This window comes from Watersipora subatra, chromosome 4 (assembly GCF_963576615.1).
Source record: "Watersipora subatra chromosome 4, tzWatSuba1.1, whole genome shotgun sequence".
Classification (NCBI taxonomy): Eukaryota; Metazoa; Bryozoa; class Gymnolaemata; order Cheilostomatida; family Watersiporidae; genus Watersipora; species Watersipora subatra.
This window is the reverse complement of record NC_088711.1, coordinates 37255830-37276594: the sequence shown is the minus strand read 5'-3', so window position 1 is coordinate 37276594 and position 20765 is coordinate 37255830. Positions and strand designations below refer to the sequence as shown.

Genomic DNA, 20765 nt, shown 5'->3' with positions numbered 1-20765 from the left:
ACATAACAAATTTTTTTATATTTCAAAGACTGATTGACATTGTTCATCTTATCGACCTTGTGAGATGTCTAGACAACCATATCTATAAAAAGAAAAAAACAAAGCCCTTCCTAAAATATCAATACATATATGTAAGTGATCTCTCGAAGGTCGAGTATGCTGCCTGCTTAGCTTACTACAAGAAAAGGATGTGCTTGTTTTAAAGGTAGTGTTAAGAGGACAAACACTACCTCTGTGAGCCTGGCTGGTCATGTCTTAGTCCAGTAGCAAGGTAACTTTGACGACTGGAAACATGCCAAGTTGAAGAGAGCAACTTATTAGATGCTATTTTTGTCATCAACAGTCGCCTTCTTTCAGGAATTCAACCCAACATGTGGTTTGCAGGTCAGTGTTATAAACCACTGGGCCATAGATGCTTTCTCTATACATCCATAGTTCCATAGATCTATCCATACATCTCTCTATACATCTATAGATCCATACATCTATCCATACATCCATATATCTATCCATACATCTATCCATACATCCATACATCTATTCCTACACCCATACATATAAAGACTAAACGGTCTGCTGCATAATTCCTAGAATTGCTAGACCAATTCTGACAAAAAACAGCTTTCTGCATCATTCCTCGAACAACCTACTCGTGACATATATAATGCCAAAATCTCTTTCTGCATCATTCTTAGAATCACTCAGTTCAGACACGGTGGCATTATACAGAAACATATATTCTTAATCTTATGTGGTTTATGCCTACAGGTTGGCATTGTAATACGAGAAACTAATAGAGATAATTTACAGGAGAAACTTTATAAAATTTATGGTGATCCTGAAAACCTGCCGCTATGTACAACAAAAATTCCTTTGACTGCGGCTGATCTAGAAAGTCTCAAAAAGTCAGTTTTTCTGTGTCATCCACGATCTAGCCACACATCTGGACATTGTTACAATTCAATTAAGCTTTCGCTTACAGGTAACTAGGCAACTCAATAAAAACTGCAACTAACCTGTTGACTTGAAAACTGTTTCACAATGATTTTATTTTCCATAGAACATAGTATTATGAACAAATATTACTTTCAGAGTTTCACTATGATTTATATATGTCAAATCTAAACCGAGCGACTATTTCACTTATTCTTCAACTCATCTCATCCTTGTTTGTGTTTGTCCTTACAGAACTAATGATTCTAAAATAGTTATATTATAGCTGTAATAAAAATGGTTGGCGATAATTATGACACTGATTTCTCGCCATTGTCACCCCAGGACAGAGCTTTTTAGATGGAATGGTGGCCCTGAGGTGAGCTGAGACGGGAGAGGGGAACTAATGAAGTGACTATCAGTCGGTAGTCGTATTTATAGACTGCTAGCGTGCGTAATAGTGTTCTCTGAATTTATTGCCTTTTATTCAAACTTGAACAGTCAATTATAATGCACTCACTTAATATATGTTTGTTGTAGTATAATATTATAAGTATATTTTATATTAGCAAATTTTTACGTTAACCATTTATTACCATATTGTTGTAGGATTTGCATGTTACTATATAAATATTCTGCAAACTATTAATACTTATATTGCATAATTAGTTAGTGACAAATATTATCGTTTTTGTATTCGAAATATTTTATTGTGGCAACGGTTGACCCAATTATTGTGCAGCCAATAACTGTAGATTTTCCCCTTGGTTTGCTATATAACCTTTCAGTTTTGTCATTGCTGTTGTGTTACTGCTTGGGGCTGTGAGATATAACACCAATAAAGATACTGTGTTCTTTACTATAGCGTTGCTTGATTTTTAAGACAACTAGAGTATCAAATTCTTGTCACTGTTTCTGACTTTAGCATTGTGATATCAGCCAGAGTATCATAGCTGCATTCACTATAAGTGCTATTGGCCAAACACCAAGAATTATTGTGATTGGCTTACTAGGGTGTAAAAGTTTGGAAAAGGCACCCACGAGTCTGTTTATCGGCTCACCCTTGAGTCTGTTTATCGGCTCCCCATCGACTCTGTTTATCGGCTCACTCACGAGTCTGTTTATCGGCTCCCCATCGACTCTGTTTATCGGCTCACTCACGAATCTGTTTATCGGCTCACTCATGAGTCTGTTTATCGGCTCGCCATCGACTCTGTTTATCGGCTCACCCTCGAGTCTGTTTATCGGCTCACTCATGAGTCTGTTTATCGGCTCACCCACGAGTCTGTTTATCGGCTCACCCACGAGTCTGTTTATCGGCTCACCCTGGAGTCTGTTTATCGGCTCGCCCTTGAGTCTGTTTATTGGCTCACCACTGCGTTTGTTTATCGGCTCCCCACTAACTCTGTTTATGGGCTCACTCACGAGTCTGTTTATCGGCTCACTCACAAGTCTGTTTATTGGCTCACCACAAGTCTGTTTATCGGCTCACCCTCGAGTCTGTGTGGAATCGTCTTGAGTTGGGAGTCATCTATCCTTGTCTAATAAAGTTTACTTCATAGCATTATGATAGCTCAGATGCTGTTGTAAGATTGTGTGGTAGCTTATTGTATAACCGATATAATATGACATCAATTTTTTTAATGCATTAGCAAGCATAACATTGCAGATGAAACCAGTCACTGTGGGTTAAACCGATGATATACAGCCCCCATATGTGGGTGCTGTAGATCATTGGTTAAACCTAAATGATAAAAATACAAACACAGCGGGTTGTATGCAGAAAAATAAAAAAATTGCAATAGACCATTATACAAAACTGTGTATCAAAATGTAGAGTTGTTAAGTGGGTCATTTTTTTGTATCACGTTGTCACGGCTTTTCGTCTGCGAACAATTTAGCCGTTGTTGTAGTTGTCCATCCTCTTTAATGTTATGTTGGGATAACACCTAAGCCATCCATGGCGCTGTTTGATGAGACGAATCACCGGTTGCGAGGTAACGTTTGTGTAATTCATGACATAGTCGAGCTTCGTTATTTTTAGCATAGTCGAGAGTCCATAAACTATAGCCGATTTTGAAGTTTGAGTAAGTAAGCAACTAATATAGTTTCTTTTCTAGGATTGTCGCAAGCTACAACAGTTTTATCTGACGGAGTCGTGTAATCTCTAGCTCCGGGGCTAGCATCGCAACTTTATCGATGTAGTTTTTATTATGTTAATACCTCGGCATGTGCACCATTGTTTAAATATAAGGATGGTGTCTGAGGTAAAGTAATACAGAGCTTATAAATTCCTTTTATGCCGTTTTATTATGTTTTCTAAATTACTCGTTAGTTACCAGTGTAGACTGCGAGCAAATGAATTATATAGTACACAATTAGGCTTACACAATGTAAGTGCAAAAATAGCGCATTATACAGATAGTAAATTAATAAATTACCACTGCATGTGCCACTGTTCACAAAAAGGAAGCAGCACTATTTTTGTTTTAATTATTTTTTTTCAACTCCTAGGAATAATCGCAAAGATATTTTAAGTGGATGTGCCAACCTAGATTTAGCAAGGAAGCTAATACCTTACCGGTTGTCTTCCCGGTAGGTTCGTTATGATTGAATCGCGATAGTCACAGGAGTACTGTGCATATGTTTTGTTTTAAATTCTGAATGATGCTTCAAAATAAAAAGTGCAAATTGTGCAAAGTGTTAATTGTAGGAATATGTAGACTATGGCAGTGTACGTTTTAATTATACTGTCTGTATGCTATACTTATGCAGTCTAGGTCTAGGTCTAGGTCTAGGTGTTTTAAGAACCCGTAAATCCCGAAATCGGGCAAAAGAAGGCCGTTGAGAACTTTATTTAAAAATAGTCAATAAAACATAGAATTATGGTAAGCCGCGCAAGTTGCGCGATGTTCTAGGTAAAAAACTATTCATATAAAACCCGGTGTTTGCACATACAGCTGAAGGAGCACCCCCCGTAACCAGTCTTGTTTCATGACTGTGAAGAACATTTTGTATTTGGTTAAAACTTTCGATAAGAGATTCATGGCAGTCGTCAGATAAAATCTTTAGCATGAGAGACATTCTTGCATGTTTGCGTCTTAGTTCTAAAAGTTCTAGATCTATAAAATTTCTTGCCTCTGTAACACTCTGCCTACCTTTCAAACCAGATATAAACCTAACCGCCTTTCTTTGAACTGCTTCCAATGATGCTACCTGTCGCATCAAATGAGGGTCCCATACTTCACTCGCATATTCCAATATTGGTCTACACAGAGTGAGATATGCAACCCTTCTAACCCTCATCGGCGCATTAAACAAAACATGCTTCATCATTCCCAATCGCTGACTTGCCTTAGATATGATTGAGTCTATATGTAAATCCCAATTAAAATCATTTGATATAAAAACTCCGAGGTATTTAAAACTGTCTACTACAGATAAAGGTCTGCCACTTAGGTAATACACCACATCTGGGTTTCCGCTACTCTGCCTTGCAAAACGAACGATTTGGCATTTATCAGTGTTAAAATTCATTTTCCAGTTATAGGCCCACTGGTCTAATATGTTTAAATCCTCCTGGAAATTCACTGAATCCTGAAGGGTGTTTACCTGAGAAAAAAGTAAAGCGTCGTCTGCAAAAAGCTTGATAGTAGAAAAATTTAGATTATCGGAGATATCATTTATGTACACCAAAAATAGGGTGGGCCCGAGGACAGACCCTTGTGGAACGCCCGATGAAACCAGCAGGTCAGAAGATGCAGCACCCTCTATCACTACTCTTTGGAGTCTGTTTGACAGAAAGTCCCTAATCCAATTTACCATGTACGGGTTTATGTTTGATTTTATCAATTTGTCGATCAACAAGCCGTGAGACACCTTGTCAAATGCCTTAGAAAAATCCAGTACCGCTGCATGTACTATATTATTGTTATCTACTAATTTCATTATTTCATTCACAGTAGAGACTAGCTGGGTGGAGCAAGATAGGCCTTTTCTGAAACCGTGTTGGTTAGAATATATGACATTTACCAGATCTTTATTGATGTTACTAAGCACAATATGTTCTAACAATTTGCAAGCAATGCATGTCAGAGATATGGGCCTAAAATTTCCCGGATCTTCCCGACTGCCTTTTTTATGTACCGGAACTACATTGGCCACTTTCCAGATATCTGGAAGTTTTCCAATGTTCAACGAGTACTGGAATATGCTCGCCAATATCTTACTAATAATTTCAGGTTCTAGGCAAAGATCTTCTTTTCTAAACTTATCTGGGCCCGGGGCTTTCCCGCGCTTAAGAGTATTTAGAAGTTTGAGAACTCCATCACTTGTTACTTGTATAGGGCATTTATCTGCAGAAAGTTCAGTTTGAGTTGTGGAAAAACAGTCACTATTTGAAAAAACACCCTGAAAAAATTCGTTAAAAATCTCAGATGATTCTAAGGCTGATTTATTTTTGAAAACCGCAGTGCCTTGTGAGTTTTTTCCAGTTTTCCGCCTATAAAAAGAGTAAAATGGTTTGCTATCACCCCTTTCCAAGGGTTCAAACAGCACTCGGTGGTAATATTCCTGCTCCATTTTACGAAAACTCTTTCTGTTGGTACGCCTAGTTTGTTTATACTTGGAGAAATCTACTTCTAACCCAGTGTGCTTACTTCTGTCATAAAGTTTTCGCTGTTGTTTCACTGCACGCCTGGCTGAGTTATTAAACCATATTGGCTCCCTGTTATCATTTTTCTTAGGGATACATTTAGGAACAAATCTATTGACAGCTAGATTCATGGACGTCTCAAAAATCTGCCAGACGGAGTTGATACTCGTTTTACTTTCAATTGCCTGTACTATATCTGTCAGAGAATCAGTTAAAAGTTCTTTAATAGCAGTAGAATCAGCCTTGTGGTATAATTTGATAAAAGAAGGCTGTTCATGAGATGTCTTAAAATTTGCTGCTACACAGAGTTCAACTAAAAAATGATCGCTGATACCGGGGTTGATTATCCTGTAGTCATAAACAAAACTAGACTTATTTGTCATAACTAGATCTAAAGTGTTTCCTAGCTGATGTGTTTGTTCCATTATAATCTGACGCATATCATGAGACAAGATGCAGTTCAAAAAAGATCTATGCAATTGTTTTTGATTTGAGTTTGATCGAATTTGTAGGTTGCACCAATCTATATCTGGAAAATTAAAATCCCCCACAACTAGTACATTAGACCCTGGAAAATCAGAGGTCATAAAATCCAGCAATTCCTCAAGTGGTGCAACTGCCTCTCCCGTCAGCCCAGGCGGAACATAACAACAAAGAACAAAAAATTCATTTTCATCTCTAGGACATCCAACTTTCACACAAACAGCCTCAACGGGTAAGAAAGATCTTTTGAAAAAGACTTGTTCTTGAGGCAAACTGGCTGTCAAAGCTAACAAAACACCACCACCATGACAATCTCGATCATGTCTGTATATAATTTTTTGAGAAGAGCTCAGAATCATTTCATTATTAAATGATGGATCAAGATGGGTTTCGGTTATGCACAATATATCATATTCCGAAGACAGAACTTGGATGTCATTCAGTTTGCCTCTAACAGATCTAGCATTGAGCAGCAAGATTTTAATCGATGTTATTACTTGTTCACTTTTATTATTTTCCCTTTTTTGATTTTGTACGCAGAATCTGGGTCTGCCTCCCTCGTTTCTCTCAACTCCTTTCGAAGCCGAAAATCCTCTTCTTGTTCTTTCTTAGAAAGATCTTTTCTAGCAAAAATACCTGACAGCTTCATGCCATTAATCCTGCTCAACAACTCAAACATTTGATTTTCAGACCTGGTGGATATTCTAAGAGGGCGAGGTCGCTCTTTGTGCTTTGAAGCATCGTACCTACCTAACCTATAGCTGTTATTCTTTTCTACTTTCATGTCAATATGGCAATCTTTAATGATTTTGTCTACTTGCTGTGCCCATTCCTCTCTATTGTCACTCTCTTCTATTCCAAAAAGGATCAGGTTTTTGGCTCTAAATTCAGAGTCTCTGTCTTGCTTTTCTTTATCCTCCAACTGGGCTACCAAGGAACCAGCCTGCCTTGCAAAACTCTCTTGAACTTTAAGACTATTTTGCTCCAAAGCTTTTGCAACATCTGCATACGACTTTTCAAGAGTCTGATGTTGGTTATTCATCTCATTGAATTTATTTCTGTTTGTTTCTAATGTCTCAGTAACCTCAGCAAGAGTCGTCTTAAAAACATCTTGGTTTCTACACACTTCACTAAATTGAGCTTTTGCTTTGTCAACAGTTTTTTGCAATTCTAACGTAAGTTCAGAGAGTTTTTCACACATTACATTTTGCTGTAGCCCAGAAGCCTGACCATCACACTTTGAACAGAACCAGTGCAACCCTTTAGTACCCAAGAGATCTAAAAGACTCTCAGGAACATCAACACAGGAGTTGTGAAACCAAAGATGACAAACCTCACACTCAATAGAGGATTCCAAACTTTCATCTATGTCCTTCTTACATTTTGCACATGGCTCTGCACTGCCAGCACCTGATGTTGACATTGCTTTTTTCCTTGCTTTTTGTTTCCCACCTGCCATGATGACCACTGAGTCTAGTAATTAAAAATTAAAAAGTAGGGACTCAAAAATTAAAAAGATCCCACTCAGTGTCATATACCTGGTAGTGCCTGAGGCGGCCAAACTACCTTCCCTCTGATCTCAAAACAATATTAATGTGTTATGTTAGTATAAAATATAAATCAGAAAGGAGAAGAGAGTAATAAAAGAGGTAAATATTCATAAAAGTTTAAGAAAAATTTGCTAAAATCTGAGAAGCACTTAGTGGCACGTCCTCTCAGGTCAAGGTCAACGGGTCAACGGGTCATGTAGCACATGTTCTGAATGACCTTTATTAAGTTGTAATATTTATTTAATTTTTTATCTGTTATAATAATAATTGAAACGGAACTGCTGCTTCTATTTTAAACAGTGCTATGTTCGCATCTGAGGTACGAGTGCCTAGTTTTATTTTAAAATTAGTGCCAAAGTGCCACTGCAAACTATTTGTATTAATTTGAAAAGTTTCACGAGTTTATCTCAATATGCAGTTGCATTAGCTGTAAATTTACTACAAAGTTATTACACCACTGCTCTGTTACTACTGCTCTGTTACTATTCTGTTGTAAAGGTGACTTGAATACTAAATAGTGTACCTAAATTTATTAAAAAAGTCTCCTTTCACTCTATTGTAAGCATTTGTTTGTCAATGATGGATGGTAAACAGACAAACAATTGACCATTTAATGTTCTTTGATAGGTTATTGCATGCTATTTAGCTACAACCTCTGCCAGACACAATATTAGAAACTGTCGAAAATTCTTTTCAATCATTACAAAGAAAAAACTTAGATTTAGATATAATATTTGAAATTGTTAATTAGAGAAGCCCTTCATCGCATGTTGTGAGATTTGATCGTGTCATAAGACAAGTCTTGTCGTTTTTCCTCCAGAGAAATTCAGTGATAAAACAATTAGATAATATAATCAGAAACTTTCTTCTGTGCTAATGGGCTAGAAATTCCGGACTTACATTTTTTTGATTCTCAAGTGCTCTTTGAGCCATACAACACTTGGTTATATTTCAATCAGCTATACAATAAATTTGGCCACAAAAAACTGTCTTCCCTTGGATGTACACCATCTGATTGTGCAACTAGAGTAAATGAGATCAGAATGTGCATTGCTATATGCGGAGACTAGAGACTATATGCTGCAACACCTTGATGTAAAACCGCAAACAGATATTGAATTAGTGACCGTAGTCAGCCCATTAATATTTGATGTAAAATTCAAACAAATATTTAGCTTTACACCCAAACTAATGCTCCACATTGAACCCTAGAAATTTCTTAAGAGGGAAAGTGATAGGAAGGAAAGAGGGTCAAAGTCAAAAACACTGTAGAGGCTCATAGTAGCTATTACAATCAAGACAAACAAAAGTGTATAAAGTCAGATAGTAAGTTTGCTTAAGTTTCCTACAGTCAAGTTGAAGTATGTTACTTTGCATATCTCTATCACCACCTCTGCCTACAATCCCTCTGTTTTTTATATCTATAAGGCTACATCTTTGTTGACCTGTCTCTAAGGAAAAGTGACAATGTGACTTGTTTTATTGATTTTGGCATCTCTTGTGCATACTGAACGTGTTTTGTTATTATATATAATTATCTGCATTGTATATTAGGGAGTTATTGTAGACTATCCAAATGCCTGGCATTGCACCGGTAATAGAAAACAGCTTATAAACAGTGGCAGGTAATGCACATTGCCAATGACTAATTTGAGTAAGCTAGTATCCGTATTGCTAAACTTATTAATATGAGCCATGAGAGCAAGCTTTAGTGATGTTGCGAAACACAGAGTGCTATGCATATTTTAACCGACATAGCGACTCATTTCACCTAATGAAATTATTGCATCTGGTGTAGCCTAATTGGTAAGATTATCGTCTGGCAATTGAGAGGTTCCGAAATCCAATTCAGCACGAAGCGGATATTTATTTCCTAAATTTTAATAATCATAGCTGGACACGCCGAATGACAGACTTTGAGATATATCTAAATATAGATATTTGGGCTGTTGAATGAAGTGAACATATTATGGTGTATTGTCAATGGAGATTTGACCCAATATATGGTTGTTTTAGTAACTAAAACAGGTTCTGGAATTAATTAAATCTTTATGTGTAGAGATTTGACTGTATAACAATGTTTGTCCTGGGTATATCTTAGTAAGAGACCATTCAACAGTTGCCGGTTTGAACTGGTTTCTTTAGTGTTGCTGGATGATAGAGGTGACTTGATAATAGGCCGCAAGTTGTCACATCGATCTGATTTACTGTTAACTTCCTGCTGCCCCATTCAAGTGATGTCACACAAAAGTACAACGCTAGGGTGTCTGACCTGCCCTACACTGTTGCCAAAACTCCTACCATTTATAACACCTTTTTAAGTGTGAAATTACATAATTTTCTCAATGACAGCAATAAATATATGACATTGATTCCTCCCTTGAATGTTCCTTGTCTCTATACTCCAACCAAGATAATTCACGTGTCAAACCGCTTGGATCTGTGCGGTGAAAACCTGACATTTGTTTATTTTAAATTTGGAAATAGTATTAGTATAGATTGTTAATTTGCTCATCTTAATCTTACTCAAATAATTGAACCCGGTTGCACATGTTGCTTTTAGAATAATAAATCGCATTCAGTTTTACATGCTCTAAACATTTGCTCTTTTGTTGTAGATTGCACCGATATTGCTACTGGCTTAGCGCATCTCTAATTGGCTCGAACCATGTTTGAGAGCTGTGGTGAAACTAAAAGGTGAGGAGATTTGTTGTTTTTTCTAAATAGCTTTTATAATGATCTTTGTACCAGTCTTCTATATCCTATTCCCAAAATATTTGCTTTGCATCATTTAAGCCCACCTTGTAAGGGAACCAAGTAGCCAAAATTTATGAATTTTAATAGTATTAAAACAAATTATTTATATAAGATTGTGTGCAGTAGAATCTGGTTTTTCAGAAGGTATGCATTTTATTGACAGAAAAAAAAGCAAAATCTATAAAAACAATATTGTTGCGACCCTGTAATAAAAATTTTATTGGTAAATCCGCAGAAAGGCAGCCCTTAGTATCTCTTCATTTACATCACGAATTGCGTTAAAACTTAAATCTTAAATCTTACGTTAATGTTTGAGAAAGCGAAAAGTTGCATCAAAGCACTTGTACACACTTTTAGCAATACTTTGTTTTGTCTAAGATTTTCGTGAAAGCACTGGCAGAGCGGAGCTGCTACACTTTAAAGTTTAAACAATTGAATTCACTTTCTTGAAAGGGTTATAGCGCAGAGGTTTTTTGTTTATATAATTGCGATACATAGTATTACAGTATGATATTCAATGTCTGTTGAACTTATGCTGAATGTTAACACAAGATTACCCTTGCCTTCTCATTCTCACATGTATGTATTGACACTTGTGAAAATGACAATGCCACAGGCAGTGCTAGTAAATCTGAAAATTTTTTATCAATGGCTTTTTCAATTGTGGAAAATTAAAGTTTTTTTATTATTATTTATCCAAAGTACTTTCAATCTAAATTTTTACTTTTGTATTAACCTCTGTAATAAACGATGAGCTTAGAATCCTTGTCACCTCCATCTTCTTTCCTCGGGTTTAGACATAGCTTTGCAAATGTCGATGTTTCGAGTAATATTGATATAGCTTGAGAGATTAACTTCGTTCAAAAGTAGAACGAGTTTGTTATATTTTTGAACCAAGGTAATCTTTTACGTTAAGATTTTCGTTGTTGTAGAAGTTGTAGAGTTGACAGGATTGAAAAATTCATAATTTTTTTTAAATATCTGATTTTTTCTATAAAAAAAATCTGATTTTTTAAAAATCAAATTTTTTGCTTTTTTGTGATTTTGTTAATAAATGTTATTTTTGCGCTTATTTTTTGTTCTTGTAAATTGTCTGAGTATTGCACGGCACACCAGAATGCTGGTGATCACACTTTTCAGTATTGGTGACTTACATGCTTTCGTTTAACAAATTTTTATATTTCTTGCATTCAACGGACATATAAAATTATAATGTGCAACCTACATGTAAGTTATTGGAGTAGAGCTAGTAATAGTTTTACGCAAACTATGAAAGAAAGCTAGACATACAAAGGCAGTAGGAAATATTTAAGCACATTCTTCTTTTGTGAGATCATGTGAAATATAAATACCAGCTTGCCAGCTTTTTTAGTACCTAGCCAGGTTCTTATTTTTAAATGAATGAAACCAAGAGTGGAGAATGCTTTTTGATGCATGCCTTTGAGCTGATTGCAGTAAAGAGTTCTATGTCATAATGTCATTTATTAAACAAAGTAGTGAGGGAAAACTACTTGTAACAATTGCCATCAACAATTAATCCTTTGAGATTTACCAAATAAACTTGTCGATCCTAACTTCAAAGGTCTTTCTGTAGCATCGTACTACACATGCAGTCAATTATCTCCATCACATTTGCAAAGTCATGAGGAAGGAGTCTTTACAGATTTGTTTTACGCGCGCGCGTTAAAACAAGATTGTTTGTAAAGATACACTGGTTTTTGCAAAATTATAAAAAACTAAAGAAGTCATGATTTTTTTCGCGAAAAATATCATCGTTAAAATCATGATTTAAATCATTTGATTCTTTTATGCCAGCCATGAAAGTTCCAATTTGATACACTTACAGTTTGTCTCTCACTATATTAGCAAACATGGACAGGTGTCATATAATCTGTAGACACTTCAGACACTAGTGCCATCTCTGGCAGTTGGCTATACAGGGTCATGGAACTTACGACAGTACTATTGTAATATAAATTTCAGAGTGCCAGTACATCGAATAAAACAGGATGTTATATTTAAAATAGTTTTCTGTAAAGGTCACAAATCGACAAGCAGTTTGCTATGACCTAACAAATCCATTTCTGAGGGCTCCGTCAACCATCCAAATCACATCATTTTCTGCTGCCCTTGTCAAAGTAACGATGCTATATATCCGGCTTTGTTGAAATTAGCCTTCCTTTGAGTTTCATTTATGCTTGTGATCAGTGAATGATCATGAAAGTGAGATAAAATCTTTTGAACCCAGATTGCTAGATGCTTTTATAACACACAAGCTACATATTATAGAATTCTGTTATTGGTGTCATGTGACGAAACACCTTATTAGATTTTAAGCCTAAGCAAGGAATAGCCTGGGTCTACAAAGTAAAAAAGAATATATCTAGGTTTTCTGCTGTTTGTGGTAATGAGATTTCATCACTACATGACGTAATCATAAGGCTATGGCTGCTACATATATTCATCTTAAACCGGGCATAAACTTAGAAAGCCTGACATCTTATTTATATGAAGGGTTAATGCAGTCCCCCTTCCGTGTTTAGCTTGTCTGCAAGTTAATATAGTCCGCAGCTAGTCTTTTAGCCAGCATCTAATTACTAGCAACTAATTACAGGTCTCCAGCCTTCTAAACACTCAGGATCAATACATCCATTTAGATATATCTAATTATGATGCCAGCACAAAGTAGACAAGCTAAACCTACGCATGACTTTCCTTCCTTCTTTACTAACCGCTGTTCAATAGTTCTTACAAGTTCTAGTCATCATATTAAACTATGCCATATTGTGAGTGCTGTGATCTCAGATTCCTATCAGAACATCTTCCTGTCTCACCAGCTCTTATCAACTCTGTCTATTTCTCAAACAGATAATTAGCTGCAGATAAAATTATACAGACTAACATTTGGCACATGCCTGGCTCTTCTTACTACTTCCTATATATATTCTATTGATGGTAAACGCAAGTCTTACAGCGTTAAACACCTGCATGCAGCTGGAGATTCAGGAGAGCATTTGCTAATCATGCCTTGCATAGCAGATAAATATAAACAGATACAATATGTCTGTGTTTAAGTGTGTGAGTCATGATCCTCTGTTCATGCACTTGCGGTGCACAGTGACTGGGATAAACGCATGAGAGTAATGTTGGAGAGTATGAATATGAAAATATCATGTCACTGATATATATCACTAAAAATTCCACTGTCATACAGCCCATGACCAGAGTGATATTGGAAAAAAGAAAGGGTACTGATGGTTGAGAAATGCAATATTAGCAGTCAAATGGCACTGCAGTGCAATAGGATAAATGCAATGGTAGCTGTAATGTACTGGGTGTTATTATGTACAACAAACAGCAATAATGAAAGGAAAAAATTATATGTTTATATTTTTCCCCTGCAATAGAAAAAATGCAAAATTGACCAATATTAGAAGTAAAATGCACTGATATTATTAAAATAACCAATATTATTAATATAGTAATAATAGAAAACCAATGCACAATTTTATTTACATTTCAAAACGCCATAGCTAACAATATCAAGAAGTTGTGATGTTTATATAGATTGTTAGAAAATATATTTAAAAAGTGTTTGGTCATGACAAACAGCAATAATGAAAGGAAAAGATTATGTGTTTATATCTCTCTTCCTGCAATAGGAGAAATGCAATATTAGAAGTAAAATGCACTGATATTATTAGAATAACCAATATTATTAATATAGTAATACAGTAATAATAGAAAACCAATGAACAATTTTGTTTACATTTCAAAACATCATAGCTAACAATATCAAGAAGTTGTGATATTTATATAGATTTTCAATCATCGATGTTGTTAGTGTGACTATTACACTTCAATAGTCACCTAAACTTATAATTAAATATTGTAATAATCTCATAAGAATCGTTAGAAAAAAAATATCATCGTTATTTCCTTTACTTTCATTGCGTTGGACATCAGTTAGAATACTAAAGTACTCAAAAGTTTCCAAAATGTCAGTTACTTTGAAATCAGCAAAAAAGAAACGATTTCTGTGCTTCTACGTTAATTACAAAAACCTTCGGCAATTCGACAATGCTATAGGCTGGTGAAATGTGCACGTTATTTTTTCGTGAAATGCCCACGATTTAATGGTTCTATTCTCTGTCACTCGGCGTTTTGTTTGCCGGTCTTAATTTTGATAAAAGTAGGGCGTGGCCAGTTTCAATAACGATTTTCGGCCAAATTAATCTGTCTATTTGTGTATAATCCGATCAGATGGGTAAGTTTTAAGATACTGTCGACAATTTACAAAGACTTGGTAACATATTTAAATAGGCTTATATGTGTTTTGTATCGTTATTATACTTTAACGACTCTACAAAACGATGGTTAAATTTGTTGATGAGATTTTGAAACAAGGGTTTGCGAGGTTTGTGATGATTAATTTTCGTAAGTCGTGTGCACATGCATTTATCATAAAAACTCTCAAACGGTTGCTCCGCTCGTTTGGTCGTGAGATGATATTTATTGATATTTATGATATTCCCACGACCAAACGAGCGGAGCGAAGTTTGAGAGTTTTTATGATAAATGCATATTCACACAACATACAAAAATTTTTCATCAACAACGTCGCAAACCCTCGTTTCGAAATCTCATCAACAAATTTAATCATCGCTTTGTAGAGTCGTTAAAGTATAATAATGATACAAAACACATGTAAGCCTATTTAAATTTGTTACCAAGTCTTTGTAAATTGTCGACAGTATCTTAGAACTTACCGATCTGATCAGATTATACACAAATAGACATATTAATTTGGCTGAAAATCGCCACAAAACGCTTGAAAAGCTTGTATTAATAAAAGTTAAGACCGGCCTACGATATGCCAATAAAGCTGTGCGACAGATTGTAGATCTATTTAGCAGTGCGCATTTCACGAGAAAACCGTGCTCATTTCACTAGTCTATGGCATTGTTTACTTGTAATCAAATTTATCCGAAGGTTTCTGTTATAAACGTAGACCGTTTGAGGCGTCGACCGATTTACAGGTACGAAATTGTGGTGCACAGTTTATCAGCCTATGTTTTTTTGTCCAATCACCGAAGGTTTCATTAACTTATTTAAAATGTTAACCGAAATTCTTTACAACTTATGTGCAAGCTAGGGCCGAACTAGAATGCCCCTTTATGACGAGAACATTTTTTTATTTTGCTGCAGTTTGCAGAAAACTTCCAGACGCGTGAACGCTCATACTTGCTTTCTGTTAAAAATCGCTATCAAAACCATTCTACATTCAACACAACCAACTTTCAAACTGTGTATAATATAATAGTACACAGTAGCTTGCCATTTTACTTCTAATTTTGCATTTCAGAGATATAATAAACATATTTCCTTATTGTTGTTGTTAAATTACATACATTACAGTAGGTTAGGCCTACAGCTGTAATTAATAATTTAATCTAGAAGTTAACAACTTCGCCAGGGATCGCATCACTCGATTAGCTATCAATGACCAAATCCTACAACGTAAAAGAGAGGAGACTAGATTGCGTGACCTTTAACAGAACGCTGAACTTATCTAACTTGTGTATATTTGTTGAAATTGTTATTTGCACCTTTTTGAACTCGAGCTCCCTCAAACTTATTTTATGTCATCTCAAACAACTTTCATTTACACTATACTCTGCCAATTCCTGCTGACAACTACTTTTTCAACAACCAGCACTGCCATTTCTTTTTTCCGTTATCACTTATTATTCCATTATCAGGTCGTGGGCTGTATGACAGAAGAATTTCTAGTTATTAATATTTATGATATTTTTCAAACAAATGACATCTTTGAAAAACATTTAAAGCTAGGTTGAACTTGTATGGTGTTTGCATTGTGATTGATGTATTTTATAGGTTGTATGGGACCAGTCAGCAATGTTTAATACCAAACACTTGATTTATTGTAGGCCTAGTATAATAATAGTATTTATAAATATGAAAATGTTTGTTAAACATTGGATTGGAAATCATGACATGAATGCAAAGGTCAAACAAAATAGTGCAAATAGTAAATACACACTGTGATAGTTCAAGCATGTTCTAATGTCCTACTTTTGTCTAGTTTAGGTATTTATAAACAAAAACCAGCTTGCCAGCCTTCACCACACTGAGACGATTTCTCAACTTGCTGTGAACCAGTCCAAATGATGAAAACACCCACTCAACACTAGCAATCAGGATTATATCATCTTATTTATAGATTTTATCCTTTGAAGCTATTCATTGAAAGATTTTTACAGAAAATGATGAGATGAGTTACTCTGTCATCTCAGTGAGCCAGTGTAATGTGCTTACAGTTCTGTTTCTGTGTGTCAGATTGTTCAATTCAAAATCATGGATTATGATGTTCAAAGAATTTTCAACAGGCTTTCTTCCAATAAGGCAATAAAATATAACAGTTTAACATAAGATGAGATAATCAGGTTAGGGAGATAGTACCGGGATGAAGGAATACAATTTAGATCTGAAATACTCTTCTCAAATCAAACACTAATTAATTGGTTTAGCCAATGTCACCTCCTTGGTCTGGCTGTCTTTGTTTATCTGTGTTGGGTAAGCCTAATAGGCCCCTATACAAGTATTTGATGATTTTAGGTGTTATTTAGTATTTTTAGACTGTTAGAAATAGCTGTAAGGTGAAAACGGAATGATTTTTCAAAAATATCAATTTTTTTGACCCAAAATATCATATCTATCAACGATATATATCGATGATATATATCAAGCGATATATATCAAACCAACCCTGCTACCGGGTATTGAAAATCAGCTTATAAACAATGAGAGGTAGTGTAGTTGCCTGCCACTTGCTATTAGCCTGGCACATTGCGAATGGCTAATTCGAGTGAGCTCACTAATAAGAGCTACCCTTTCCATGATGTTACGCCATCACGCTGCGTTGTAATGGAGAGTGGTAGCATTTTTGCTCCCATATATCGACATATATTGCCTTAATGAATCCATCAAGCTCCTGTGGCTGAATTGGTAAGGCGTTAGACTGGGGAAGGGGAGGTGCTGAGATCAAATCTCAGCGGTATGGATTGTTTATTCCAAGATTTTAATAGCTATAGGGGGACAAATCTGTTTCTGGTTTTGTTTTCACAATAACTAATAACAAATTACGCTGAACTTAGTGTATCTCTTTCATTTGTTGTTAGAGGGATTTGGGCGAATATCAAATGGGCACATTGTTATTCCAACGTAATCAGCACACTGACTGGTGAATTTGAATTTAAAAAAAAACTTTCGTTAATATCATGTGGTGAAAAATATTGTGTATGGAAAAACCGAAAAATCATTGTGTTCTACATCATAGGGCAAAAAAAACATATAAACAGGGTCATTGTAACTCGAGGGCGCACTGTATGTATTTAGGCTACATTTATTTGTATGTGTATATATAATATATGTGCACACATGTATATAGGTATATGCATACATATTCATATACATGTATAAAGGTAATAAACATCCTTGTTATACACTGTACATATTCAGTTTAGGATATAAGTAGAATTCAAAGGAGATGTACATGTAATTCTAGGAATTATGCTAGAAACCCAAATATTTATTGACTCATGTTTGTATGATCAGACAGTGATTCTTAAATCAATTGCAAGTGAATAAAAATCGAGGTATTCATGACACTGACACATAGAACCATGTGATTATACCATATTTGATGAAAACATTTGGTAAAATACATTGCGAAATACCCAAGATACATAAACTGTCTGGTAAATCTTTAATGTAAGGAATACTCATCATGAGTTAGAATGATTATTTCATACACATGGTCATCTCATATACATGGTCATCTCATATACATGGTCATCTCATATACATGGTCATCTCATATACATGGTCATCTTATATACATGGTCATCTCATACACATGGTCGTCTCATATACAGGGTCATCTTATATACATGGTCATCTCATATACATGGTCATCTTATATACATGGTCATCTTATATACATGGTCATTTCATATACATGGTCATCTCATATACATGGTCATCTCATTACTTGTACAGACTTTTGTAACACATGCCGTTACATCGTGTTGCAGATTCATGAACCCAAGGCCAGTCGGAGATGAACCTTATGTACCTACAGTGTTGGAGCATAGAGCTAACATTTATACCCATGGTGTGAGTATTGCGCACAGCATCGATGTAACTGGTCAATATCATCTTTAGCCTTCCCATTTTCTACTGCGCGGTTATTTTTGCTTGCGCGTAGAAAGTTAATATGGAGCTAGTAGTCAGACAATGATCAGGTCAATTTCATAATGGTTTACTCACTTTATGGGTGTGTAGGCAACTGCGCCGATTTTAGTTTTTAACTAAATGAATGCCGGTGTTGTACCGGTAAGAAAATAATTACCCAAAGAGTTTGAGTAACTTGAGCTAATAAAGCGAGTATCTTCCTACAATTTTTTGTTCCTAAAGCTTTATCGCTCTAACTGGACACACAAATGACAGACAGACAAACACTAAGATTTATGTATATACTAGCTGTACCACCCGGCGTTGCCCGGGTAATAAAAGATTCTTTGGACAGAAAATTGATTTGTATTTAACATATGACAAAATTTGCCATTCTAACTTGCAAACTACATACAGTGGTGATACAAATTATGGAACCGCCTCTAATTTTCGTTACATAGCAATGAATTCTGAGTTGTGTTTGCTTTTTCTACAATCAAAATTTTACATAACTATAAAAAGTTATATATCACTTGAATCGTCACAATGTTGGCTTTTTGATAAATTTTAATTAAAACCACATCGTATTTTCTATAAAAATATTATTAGAGGTTTACTGAAAGCTGTCAGAGAGTTACTGTACAGTTGTCATTTCTATTAAATAGTGTCTGACCAAAAGTCATAAAATAACATTTTTCTTTTCTTTGAAATGGCTTTTATTGTGAATTAATTTAAAGACAAGGTATAGTAGCTTTGAAAAGAGCTGTTTTGGTCCTGAAGATGATCAATATTTGGTTGGCCAGCCTTTGTTGTCATTCACTGCTCGGAAGCGCCTGGGCATACTATCTGTCAGCGTCTGAAGCTCTTCAGGTGTCACTATTCAATGCCAGGATTGCACAATAAGCTCCATCAATCTTCTTTTATTAGTTGGTTTGTCTTTAGTTACAAGATTGCCTATTCTGCCTCACATATTTTCCATTGGGTTAAGGTCTGGTGACTGAGAAGGCCAAGTCAGAGTGTTAACGCTATTGTCAGCAAACAACTTTTTTACTCTTCTGGCTGTGGCATGGAGCATTATCTTGCTGAAACAGCCACTCTCTATCAAACAGACTTATAGCAGATGGTATCATCACACTTTGTAGTACTCCACAATATTTTTTTGCATTCATCATACCATCAACAAAATCTAATCTACCAGGACCAGCAGCGGAGAAACAACCCCACACAATTGCTGAGATGGGATGCTTTATCGTAGGTAAAATACATTCTGGTTTAAACTCTTCACCAGGTTTCCTTCTTACATAATTGTTGCCAGAGTGATTTTGCACAGTAAATGTGCCCTCATCGCTGAATAATACTGCTCTCCAGTTTTCTGGTGACCAATTCACATGATCTTTTGCCCATTGTAGACGAGTCTTTTTTTGCTGAGATGATAACAAAGGTTTTCTACGAGCTTTACAGCCTCGTAAGCCATGATCTCTCAATGATTTGCAAACAGTTGATGGTGCTAACTCTGTACCTGTTGATTCTTTTAACTCACTGGCTAGCAGAGGACTGGTTAGATGTCTATTAACCAAAGAAAGCCTCACTAGGTGTCTGGTCACTCGATCTGTTGCTAGCTTTTTCTTTCCCCTACCAGCCCTTTCTTCAACTTGACCAGTTTCCTTCCATCTGCAGATTGTTGTAAATACACCCTTCTTAGAGCAGTCAACCTCCCTTGCAATTTCCCTCTGCGATTTCCCTTGCTAATGAAGGTGAATTATTGCAGCACGCTTTTCTTTCGTGAGATGTTGAGGCATGATGATGAAGTTATTAGAATGACTTTTACTGAGAGCAAAAGGACTTTTCAATACTACTTGGGTTACGTTGCTTAATGAACAACGTCTCACTCAATGCAATTGTTGTCTTAGATGATTGTTAAACTGAGCAGATCAAAGAATTTGGAAATTCTAGACATCGTTCACCAGACTACTGTTTTTGAAAAAAGTGACTTGTTATGAGACACCCTGACTAATTGCACTTTTAACTGCACTAGCGATGGAATTATGTTTGGATGCAGAAAAAAACTAAACAATGCGACAGCTGAAAAAATTCCCTTTCTAATGATATATAACTTTTCAAATCTGGACTGA

At 35.7% G+C, this 20765-nt stretch overlaps 1 protein-coding gene across 1 annotated transcript in view; it reads left to right on the top strand.

Moving 5' to 3' along the window:
- The first annotated feature begins 3143 nt into the window (after nucleotides 1-3143).
- The window catches only part of LOC137394582 (monocyte to macrophage differentiation factor-like), a 31582-nt gene continuing 13960 nt past the window's right edge, over nucleotides 3144-20765 (top strand). Inside the window, exons 1-3 of the mRNA XM_068081315.1 lie at nucleotides 3144-3200; nucleotides 10239-10317; nucleotides 18495-18576. Of these exons, the coding sequence (XP_067937416.1) occupies nucleotides 10289-10317; nucleotides 18495-18576 (111 nt within the window). The 5' untranslated portion in view covers nucleotides 3144-3200; nucleotides 10239-10288. The remainder of the gene's footprint in view (nucleotides 3201-10238; nucleotides 10318-18494; nucleotides 18577-20765) is intronic.